We start from the raw sequence: 10,515 nt of genomic DNA, 5'->3' as shown, positions 1-10,515 counted from the left end.
GCAATGCTTAAAATAGATATTATATACCTCGAATGGAAGTTTACTGATCATAGCACCTAAAAGAAAATGAAGTACTTGGTAAAAGTCAAGCAGTGTAAAAGATCATATAAACTAAATGATCTAGTATCAATCTTTCTATTATGTTTATCTTGTAGATTTTCTTAATGAAAAATTCTTTGAGTGGCTAGAAAATTCACCCAAAATGGAGAGGCCTATAGTACAATAGCCTATTGCCTCCATCATAGTCAGCAATAGTAGCCACATTAGAAAAATATGAGGAAATTAAGCCATAAACTTCTATAGCACTTACATTGTTATGTATTTGTTATTTCCTTGTATTGGATAAAGTGTATTTTGACACCACAACAGGATTCAAACATTAAATATTTACTCACAGAATTTGAACTCAAAACTTACTATACGCATGTAGGATTAATATAGACCCATTATGTTTTTAAATTAACTTGAGGTTAGTTTTCAATAAAATCACTCCTTACTCCAATGCTACTGTCCCTCCAAAATAAGTTCCAAATATAAAAGGTTGGATGCTTTGCTAGTGTGCAATGAAATAGATCATCATCCAAGAATGCCCATACTTTACGAGAAAAGGTAAATTAATTAGTAAATGTGAAATTTGAATAGAGGTTTTAGTGGCTCTCATCAGTATTAGTTCATCATCAAAACATCCACCCTACAGGCTTGATGAATTGCAGTTTACCCAACAATAATTTGTCACCCACCTTAAGCAAGCTTCAAGACATTCTAGAAGCAACAACAACAACATGCAATAACTTTGCCAATAGATCTGATGCCCCATGGGGTGACCTTTATACATCCATCTGTACCGATCTATCTCATTATATAATATTCCATGGACAATTCTGGTTCTTCGAATAAGTACTTGCATAAGCTACTTGGTCTGCAAAATAAGGTGGAATATTATCATAAGGATTATTGCCACCATCATCAGTAACATAAACCCATCCAGTGTTTTGCTGGTAAGCATGATCCATAACACTCTGGTAAACCCCACTACTGATATTGTAAGCCACTGCAAGGAAATTACTTCGGTCATATTTATTGGTCCATGAAGCTTGAGTCCAAGTGAGAGCTCTTTGTGCTGTATTGTTACCCTCAAAGACACAGATCACATCAGTCACTCGTGACCCATTATATATTAGATAAGATTCCAGTGTTGCTGTCCCAGGATTATTCACCACCAAGCTACATGAGCTCTTAGATTTCACATATCTATAGAGGTTCTGGTAATAACCTTGGGAGCCATTGTTGGAGTTTGCCTCATCAAAAAAGATGCCACTGATATTGGGGTAGAAGCTATAGTATTTATCAACATCAGAAATAACATTTGCATATGCCCGGTTGCCATATGTTGTGGGAACATAACCGAGTGAGAGACCTTGGGCATTCTTGAAAGCTTGGATGGCATTTTGGTAGTCTGAGATTGCAGAAGTACCAGGACCATTATTGGGATTTATGATTGTAACCAGGCGGTATGGAAATTGGGCTGCTTGGGTAGTGAGGGTCTGCCATGCAGTATTGCCGGGAGAAGGATAGATGTATGCTGGTACCATGATTTTCAGCAGGCTTGAGCAGTGAGTTCTTCCTAGGATTGTGAAGATAAGCATTGCTAAGAGAGACATTATGAGATATGATCCACTAAACATGAAAGTAAAAAAGAAGAGAGGGTGAGATGTTTTGAATTAATGAGACTATTATATAGAGTTGGGCTTTTAATTGATCACCAATAAGGCAATATCTTACTTTTGACAATTTTGTAGCTCTGTAGCAACACCTCTCCTTTATCTTACCACACATACCAATCTTTTCTAAAGCTCTAAATCCACCACACAGCCAGAAGTGGTTCTCTACCTATTGATATTATTATCTTCTTCTAGCATATGTTTGAATATTCTTGTATATATAAAAATAAATTTTTAGATATTCATTATTCTTTTTATAAATTTGTAAGAATTTACACAACATTCCCATTAATTTCCAATTATGTTTTACTTTTAGTTGCATAGATTCATATTTTATTTATTTTTATGTTTTTAAGGGCATAGATCCAGCATCCAGGAAATAAAATAATACTCTAAAGTTTAAATCATTTTATTTTCTATGTATATATGTAATATATACTTTTTCTGATATGATTTTGGTTTAATATTTTTTTAATCCTTCAACAAAAAGTTCATAGCAAGCCATTAGACAACATACAAATTATTGGTTTACTTAAGGCAAAATGGTAGGGGACTAAAATGCCAGTGAATATAGCTAGAATATGCTTGAATATTCTAGGATATTCTACAATCTAACAGTTATTATTCATTTAGATTAATCTTGTATTTATAATTTATAAACTTTCCTAAACACTTTGTAGTATATTATAGTTTATTCTACCATCTAATGGTTGATATGCAATAAGATTAATATATTGTTTATAAATTACAAACATGTTTATAATTATAAACTTTTATTTTATCAATTATATTGATAAATAGGAATAACACTACTATTAAGAAAACCGCAATAAATTATTATTTTATAACTTATCTATTCCACGATTGTTTTAATATTCTCCATCAGTTATAGAAATTACTTGGAAAGAAATTTATGGTATGAATATTTGTTTCTTTTATGAAAGTTTGCATAATGATTAGAGAACACTAAAGCATAGTGAATTGTACTACAAGCAAATTCATTTAGTTTATAATTTTTGGATTTTTTCTATTGACAATTTCATTGAAAACCTTATTTAGTTGATACACCTTTGTTCGGGCAAATACAAAACTTAATGAACTCGAGGGTTCTAAGTTCATTCTAATTGAGAAATTAAGTAACACTCAAAGATATTCAAATTCAAACCCACTGCAAGGAAATTTCTTTTATCATACTTATTTGTCCAAGAAGCTTGAGTCCAGTTAAGAGCTGAATTAGTATCCTGGGTTGTTTTCCCAGGATTGTTCACCCCCAAGCTACACTGGCTCCTAGATTTCACGTATCTATACAGTAGAGAATTGATAGGCCTCCGGCATTCTGGAATGGTGGGATGACCATTTGATAGTAATTCTGGTATGACTTTTAGCAAGCTTGAGCGGTGAGTTTTTCCTAGGATCATGAAGATACGAATTATTAAGATAGACATTATGAAAGTATTTCAAAATATTACGAAGTCCATGGGATACCAACAAAGTGGAATCTACATAGGAAAATTTTCCTCCAACGCATCGCCATGATTACCAACCTGACCATCATACTATAATCCACGAAGCCATCATGATTGATCTTCTATAGTTAATCCACGATCTGAGTTTCATTCCTTCAAGCATGCCATGAGCGAGCCACGAAACTTTCAATCTATAGAGAGAGATGGGAAGCAAGAGAGCGGCAGACGAGAAAAAGAGTAGCTACTGCACTAGGATTTGCATAGGCATTTGGAAATGCGTGATTCTACTTTGTCTCCTTGGAACCAACTTTGTGATGCTCTACAGCCTCACAGCAACGAGCTCGCAGCACGATCATGGCAGCAAGAGCTACAGCAGCTTCTTCTCCAGATTAGCCGGCGAAAGATCGAGCAAGCTTCAGGCGACGAAGATCACGAGCCACATCTCTCGCGTCCACCACGAGCTGGAGCTAGCGCAGATTCAGCTGGTCGGGATCCGGAACGATCTATCCTCGTTTCTGGGTCGGCTAGATCAGCAGCGAGATCCAAAGCCAAGGAGTCAGCGAGAGGAGAACGAAGATCAATCCATGCATCCCGAAAATGTGAACGACAACCTCAATCTCTTGGATCCAATCCCCAGCTCCGAGCTCCAGGAGTTCATCGCGCTCCGCGACCTTCCTCTCGGCAAGCACAAGCTCTTCCAGATCTCAAGGGTGGCATCGCCGGTGGGCCACGCGTGCGCCGGATCCAGCAGCAAGGATCTCCTCCAGACCTTCATGGACTACCCCGTGGGAGGCCTTTGCCCGGACGACTCCGATCTCGCACAAACGCTGATGCTGCAAGGCTGCGAGCCTCTCCCGCGCAGGCGATGCTTCGCAATATCCCCAAACTCGTCCAGCGATCCGCTGCCCTTCCCGGCTTGTCTCTGGAGCCTCCCTCCCGACAATTCCATCCTCTGGACGCACTACGCCTGCAAGAACTTCAGCTGCCTGGGCCGCCATAGCTCGAGCTCGATCATGAGCTGCGATTCCTGCCTCGATTTGGACAAGGAGAAGCACAGATGGGTGAGCGCTCGCGACGATCACGACCTCGTCATTCACGGGGTGCTGGCGATGAAGCGAGGTGGGCTGAGGATTGGGCTCGATCTGGGCGGCGGGAGTGGAACCTTTGCAGCTAGGATGCGAGAGATGGGCGTGACGATCGTCACCACCACATTGGACGTGGGCGCTCCCTTGAGCAGTGTCGTGGCGGCGAGGGGCTTGGTGCCCATGCATGTCACCATATCCCAGCGGCTGCCCTTCTTTGACAACACCATGGATATCGTCCACGCCGAGGACATCGTTGGATCGGGCTCCATGCCCGCTGAAAGCTTCGAGTTCCTTGTGTATGATCTGGACAGGATATTGAGGCCTGGAGGGCTCTTGTGGCTCGAGAAGCTGGCTTGCAGCTATGAGATGTTGCAAACGGTCTATGTTCCTGCCATTGATCGCATGGGCTATGAGAGAGTTAGATGGTCCGTTGACTCTCACAGCTCTCGCCATGTCTTTCTCACTGCTTTGCTTGAAAAGCCGGTTAGAAGTTAAATGCATGAGATATACCAATTGCTAATAAGTTATTAGCTATCGAACATAACTAATAGTTCTGCCATAAATATTATATGTAAATAACACCAAGTTCATTAACATTGGAACATTGATCGATACAACATTCGGCGTATGAATCAGAAACTATACAAGGTTATGGAAGATTTCTTAAAGCCGCAGATAGAGAGAAAAAACATCCTTGTTTACTACAGCACTTTTGGCCTATGCAGGTTTCGAACCTGCGACCTTGGCGGTATTAGCACCACGGTATGACCAACTGAGCTAAAAGGCCTTAGCACTAAGTTAATTTCAGTTTATTATTGTTGGATTTTCTTTCCTGGCCACCATCTTTCTCATCTCTCTTGCAGCTTCGGGCTCGTTAGCTCTCTCCAGCAAATCGGCCATGCATTCGCAGTGCTCCACGCCAGGACTCACTCCATACCTGGAGCTCATCGACTTAAGAAGCTCACGGCCCCTCTCCACGAGCCCGGCATGGCTACAAGCCGTGAGAAGGCACAGCATCGTCACCCTGTCCACCTGGAGGCCCTCGTCTAGCATCCCGCCGAAGAGATGGAAAACCTCTCGCGTCCTCCCTTCGCGACTATATCCTGCCAGTAGCGACGTCCAAGTTACCAAGTTCCTCTCTGGAAGTGAATCGAATACCTCGCGAGCTTTGGACACCATCCCGGACTTGGAATACAAGTCCACGAGTTTGCTGCCGACCTGTGTCTCACACTCGACGCCACTCCGGCAAATATCAGCGTGGAAGGCCCTGCCGGTTTCGATCGAAACTCCGTCCCTGCAGGCCCCCAGTGCTGCGACGAATGAGGCCGAGTTTGGATGGCATCCGTCGCGTTGCATTGGAGCGAAGAGCTCGCAAGCCTTTTCACCTTCACCGTTTTCAACGTATCCCGCCAGAAGTACCGTCCATAGAACCGCGTTTCGCCGCTCCATTCCGTCAAAGGCCCGCTGAGCGTCCTCCATGCTTGCACACTTTGCGTACATGTCCACCAGGTTGCTCGTGAGGAAGAGATCGCAGCAGCCACACCTGATAGCTTCTGAGTGCACGGCCATCCCCTTCTCCAGAGAGTTGATCTTCACTGGCCTTCTCTTGATCGTCTCCACTTGTTGGTGTTGGATTTCTTCTTTCACTGCGAGGCCGGTGCAAGCTTTCGATGCAGCCAGAAAGCTCAGAGCATTTGGTCGGCAACTTCTCGGTCTTAGCTCTATGAATAGCTTCAGTGCCAGATCTTCTTCGCCATTTTCTGCGTATCCCAGCATGAGCGCTGTCCAAAGAACAACGTTGCATGACTCCAGCTTGTTGTAGATCCTCTGAGCGTCCACCATGCTCCCACACTTGGAGTACATGTCTACTAGACTGCTGGCCACGAAGAGGCTGGTATCAAGTCCTCTTCTTCCTGCCTCAGCATGAACAGCCATGCCTTTCTCCAAAGCAAAAACTTTGACGAGCCTGTTATGAGCAGCCACTTCTTTCGTTGCTAAGCTACTGCATGCCTTGAGAACTGCCACAAAGCTCAAATGATCCGGTTGGAGCCGAGTCGAGAGAAATCGAGAGAACACCTCAAAGGCCACTGCTTCTTCGTGGTTCGTTGCATATCCCAGCACTAGAGCGTTCCAGGAGATCGTGTCTGGAGCCATGATCTTCTCAAACGCTCTGCGAGCATCGGCCATGCTTCCGCACTTCGCGTACATATCCACCAGCGTATTCCCCACGAAAACATCACTAGAGTCGAATCCAAGCCTGCAAGCCCGAGCGTGTATCTCCCGGCCTCTCTCGAGGCTCCTTGACTTAATCGCCATAGCCTTACCACCATCCTGTATGGCTTCTTCCTTCTCCGCCAGACTCGAGCAAGCCTTGAGCGCAGCGACGAATGGTCGAGGATTCAGCGGGCAATCCATGCGGAAAAACTCCTCCAGTGCTCGATCTTCCAGTCCGTTGTCCGCGTAGCCCATGATCAAGGCCGTCCAGACTGCTACGTCGCGGTTGCGGCGAGGAAGCCTGTCGAAAACTTCCCTCGCGTCGGGAAGATCTCCACACTTGGAATACATGCTGATGAGACTGCTGGCCAAGTAGATGTTGCTCTCGTCCCCACTCTGGACGGCCTCGCTGTGGATTCTTTTCCCTCTTGCCAGATCCTTGGAGCTGCCGCATTCTTTGAGCCCGGCGAGGTATCGTCGTAGCCTGGTCTGCTTGCGATCGATGGTCTCGAGCTACTAGGAAGAAAAACGGTCGGCCTAGCTTGGAATCCTTTGCGAAAGCTCACTTACCTGACAGAAATCTGGCGTCTGGATCGATCGCTGCATTCCATCCTCCCTAGAAGCGAGCGCGATGGAATCGCATTGCTCAAAGAACCCTAAATAATGGAGGGAAGGAGATTTTGGAAATAGGGAAGGGCCAGCGCTAGGGCGAGCGCTGGGAGGGCGAGGCAATGGCGCTGGGCATCGGCGTGGCATTTTGCCAGGCCAGTGGAGCTGCCGTTGCGCGATTGCGTGAGCCCTGTGTTTTGAAGGTATCGATGTCGCCCGAGAGCAAGAGAAGAGTGGTAGAATGCAGTGTGCTGCTTGGTTCTAGACAAGAGAAGGAGAGGAATCCCGAGCTAGAATCGTCGCGGGCGGCATTGTGGAGCTCGCGAGTTGCGACAGTCTTGAACCAAAGGTAGCTCATTCTCTTCTTCGTTTTTAGCCTTAGCTATATAAATTTCTTAACAGGTTTCGAGAGAGAATGGAAGTAAGAGAAGGTACGAATTGATTCTTCTTTACTCGTTTCCGTGAAAATATTTCTGTGCTTAGGAATCGAAATGGAAGGACCGCTTATTCGGCTTGCTGAAACTTCATCAACTGTGGAAGCTGCGATTGTGCTGGTATGTTTATACGAGATTTTATTCCATTCGAAGATAAACTCAGGCATATTTTCAAGGTCTTTGGAGCAGGGACTTGTCAATGCTTGGATGCAATATGTGCTAAACTCAGGGCTGTGCGCGCTGGTGGTGGTATCGGGTTTTGTATCGCCACGAAACCATTCAGATTTGAGGGCCAAAGACGTCTGGAGAAAGTAAGTCTTTGATGAGCTGGCAGTTTTTACTGTTTCTTCGAAAGTAGGCTGAGCGGAGTCTTGCCACTCTTAAAGCTGCTGCTGACTTACTTCTTGGTAAGATGACTGATCTTTGTCGCAAATTATGTGAGGTTTCTTACTTTGCAGTGATCGATCACGAGACATTACTGACAAGAGATGGTCTTACTGTAATGGAAGCAACTTGTCTATCTAACATTATGGTTTCACTCGGAGTTCAGGCTGTCTCTCAGTTGATATCTGTAAGTGACGACATTGCTCTTAGTTTTCGACAACTGTCATCGTCTTCTACAGGGCCAAACGTCTTTCTTTTATGATGGAACTACTGAATTCTCTATTTCTGAAATGGTAAGATACGTTTCTCTTTCATTCATTTGTTACTATTCGGTTCTGCTCAGATCCTTCGGCTATGGGGCTCAGCAAATGTAAGGCTTGGAAGTGGGATTTCGCTGACGGAAGCAGTCAAGGAAGCTCTCGACATGGTTCCCGTGTCAGAGACGGTATGTTTTTCTTTCTGGTGTATACGTCTCAATACTAACTGATGCGAGCAGGAGAGACAAGGACCAATAATTTGTGCCCTGACCAACTCAAAGCGAGTACGAAAGGATGAAATGCGCACCGCTGCGCGCATTCTCCGTTCTGTATCAAAAACAGAGGCGACAATTGCATGCTTTTCCGTGCTTGATGCAAGTTTGGCTCCTGGAACTCATCACGTTCTGTTAATGACAACGAGGTATATGCAGCTTTCTTACGTGAGAAAAAGTCTTGAAGTTTCAATGCAGGATGGAAACTGTAAAAGACAACTTGATTGGAAAAGTTGTGTATCCCAGCACGCGTCAAGACAGCCGCGGACATTGTCAGAATGCTCCTACGTCGAGCTCTACTTTTACAGAGAATTTCCTTGCTAAAAACTCTTCATCAACAAGTCGAGAGAATACAAGAGCAAATGGAACTTCCGTGACTGAAACTCACATCGATTCAAAGGCACAGAGAACGTTTCCAACCGCTTCTACGAGTGATAAGGAATGTCGTTCATGGGAATCAGGACCATTTTCTGATAACGCGAGAGCTTGGGCCCAGTCGAGATCAAACGAGCCTCGGCAGCCTGGTCGAGTTCGAGAAATCCGGCAAGCACAGGCAAACAGCTACATGGAACCACACGAAGCAAACAAGGTGAATGCGCTGCAACCGTTGCCTTGTGACCCTGCTGCAGTGCCTAACACCGGCGTTCTAAGGATGGGAATCGACGCGGTGTTGGAGGCGTGTAGAACGGCCTCCGAGTTGATCCAAGACAAAGATCGCAACAGGCCAGAGCAGTCTCTGTCGGAACGAGCTGCGTGTATGCTGGCAAGTTTCCATTTGGTTTGTTCTTACATATTTAACATTAGCTTCACCAGGAAAACGAGCGAAGTCCGAGAAGCCTCTCTCCGTCGGTGGAGATGAACTGTCAAGGTGGTTCGTATAAAGGACGTTGTGAAGGAGGACAACCAGATGGCAAGGTAATCAAGTAACGAGCGTTTAAATTCCTTCTTATTTTCTCATCGTGGCTATACGTTTTCAGGGTCGATGGACGTTCGCTGATGGGAGCTTCTACGACGGGGATTGGGTCCAAGGCAAGAGAAATGGGATGGGAACGCTTTACTATGCAAATGGCGACGTCTACCAAGGGCACTGGCGTGACAATCTCATCCATGGAAAGGTATGTGTTTTGATCGTCAAGCCAAGCATTGAGGTGTGGTCTCAGGGATGGTTTTATTTCCACTCGGGCGACCGGCTCCATGCCGAATTTGTGCAAGGGAGAGCGCACGGACAAGGGCGATACTACTCGGCAGACGGCAGTGTTTTGTTTGGGCACTTCTGGAAAAATTCGAGGCATGGCGAATGCATCTTTTGCGACTCGTCCGGCTCCAGGTGATCATATCTTTCTTCTTGTCTATCCATCTTTGATGGCGTCCTTTTTCCTTCTTTGTAGGTGGTGCGAGACTTGGGACTCGGGGGTCTTAGTTTCGCGCCAAATACGTTTCTGATATCATTCTATCACCTTGGCTTGACGCTGCATGGAGCTGCGGGCATGAACACCGCCTGGAAAACAAGCAGTAACGTCCTTCCGGGAGGAACAACGGCCTATATCAAGAGTTCCATCCTCACTAAGCTCGTTAGTCGATTACCTGTGCGCGAGGATGATCCCATCAGCTCCTCGCAGGGACGCGGTATCCTGGTTTTGAAATGATCCTGCAGAGTGGCGCTATTGGAATTTATCGCGAAGATGATCTCGCTCGCCTAATTTCCCGATAGAAGGCTGGCACACTTTCTCCAGCCAGATTACTCAAATACTCAAATACTCATGGGCCTGTGGTTGAAGCATGGGGAGCAGGAGGCCAAACGTTTTGGTCTCGTGAGTGATGGAACCAAGCTGCTGGTAAGCGCCATCGCTGCCTTTTGGAAGCTGGATCCCGCGGCTCTGTATTGGCGACGATGTGCTGCTCGCGGATGCAACTGGAACCTCCATCTTCGACGTGGAATCCATCCGGAGCTGGGCCCGCTTGTTGAGACGACTGTCGTCAGAGCTGAGCCCCCGACAGTTCCACGTAATGACCGAGAGCGTTGTCATACTTCCAGGAGAAGATGCAGACGGCAGTCAGGAGTGGCCTGGGCGA

The 10,515-nt window shown here is 45.5% G+C and overlaps 4 protein-coding genes and 1 non-coding gene across 9 annotated transcripts; 2 read left to right on the top strand and 3 right to left on the bottom strand.

Moving 5' to 3' along the window:
* Positions 1 to 857: 857 nt before the first annotated feature.
* LOC9652865 (spherulin-4) lies at positions 858 to 1,592 on the bottom strand. The gene has a single exon (XM_024666917.1). It carries the CDS (start codon positions 1,590 to 1,592, stop codon positions 858 to 860), a length of 735 nt encoding a protein of 244 aa, XP_024522685.1.
* A 1,798-nt stretch (positions 1,593 to 3,390) lies between these two features.
* Positions 3,391 to 4,767, top strand: LOC9652864. The gene has a single exon (XM_002993169.1). It carries the CDS (start codon positions 3,391 to 3,393, stop codon positions 4,765 to 4,767), a length of 1,377 nt encoding a protein of 458 aa, XP_002993215.1.
* Positions 4,768 to 4,985: 218 nt separating this feature from the next.
* Positions 4,986 to 5,059, bottom strand: TRNAI-AAU. Its single transcript has one exon. It is a non-coding gene; the product is annotated as a tRNA-Ile (tRNA).
* A 7-nt stretch (positions 5,060 to 5,066) lies between these two features.
* Positions 5,067 to 7,146, bottom strand: LOC112343444 (pentatricopeptide repeat-containing protein At3g12770-like). Of its 3 annotated transcripts, XM_024666910.1 has the most exons (3): positions 7,057 to 7,146; positions 5,431 to 6,999; positions 5,230 to 5,375 (listed from the first exon to the last, which is right to left on the bottom strand). In XM_024666910.1, exons 1-3 carry the CDS (start codon positions 7,090 to 7,092, stop codon positions 5,319 to 5,321), a joined length of 1,662 nt encoding a protein of 553 aa, XP_024522678.1. In that variant the 5' UTR covers positions 7,093 to 7,146; the 3' UTR covers positions 5,230 to 5,318. The 3 variants fall into 3 exon arrangements, with proteins under 3 accessions (XP_024522676.1, XP_024522677.1, XP_024522678.1); XM_024666908.1 differs by having other exon boundaries at positions 5,067 to 6,999; positions 7,057 to 7,145; XM_024666909.1 differs by having other exon boundaries at positions 5,067 to 7,002; positions 7,057 to 7,123.
* Positions 7,147 to 7,155: 9 nt separating this feature from the next.
* On the top strand, positions 7,156 to 9,321 carry LOC112343445 (protein ACCUMULATION AND REPLICATION OF CHLOROPLASTS 3-like). Of its 3 annotated transcripts, XR_002991282.1 has the most exons (12): positions 7,156 to 7,444; positions 7,498 to 7,526; positions 7,579 to 7,649; positions 7,706 to 7,840; positions 7,888 to 7,936; positions 7,988 to 8,100; positions 8,153 to 8,206; positions 8,257 to 8,358; positions 8,410 to 8,591; positions 8,641 to 9,031; positions 9,094 to 9,197; positions 9,256 to 9,321. XR_002991282.1 is itself a non-coding variant. In XM_024666911.1 (11 exons), coding segments are annotated over exons 1-11 (1,521 nt in total). In that variant the 5' UTR covers positions 7,156 to 7,217; the 3' UTR covers positions 9,258 to 9,321. The 3 variants fall into 3 exon arrangements, 2 of the variants coding, with proteins under 2 accessions (XP_024522679.1, XP_024522680.1); XM_024666911.1 differs by having other exon boundaries at positions 8,641 to 9,197; XM_024666912.1 differs by lacking the exon at positions 9,256 to 9,321 and having other exon boundaries at positions 9,094 to 9,230.
* Positions 9,322 to 10,515: the final 1,194 nt, after the last annotated feature.

This window comes from Selaginella moellendorffii, unplaced genomic scaffold (genome assembly GCF_000143415.4).
Source record: "Selaginella moellendorffii unplaced genomic scaffold, v1.0 SELMOscaffold_150, whole genome shotgun sequence".
Taxonomy (NCBI): domain Eukaryota; kingdom Viridiplantae; phylum Streptophyta; class Lycopodiopsida; order Selaginellales; family Selaginellaceae; genus Selaginella; species Selaginella moellendorffii.
The sequence above is the reverse complement of the archived record's forward strand: the minus strand, read 5'-3'. Positions and strand labels throughout refer to the sequence as shown.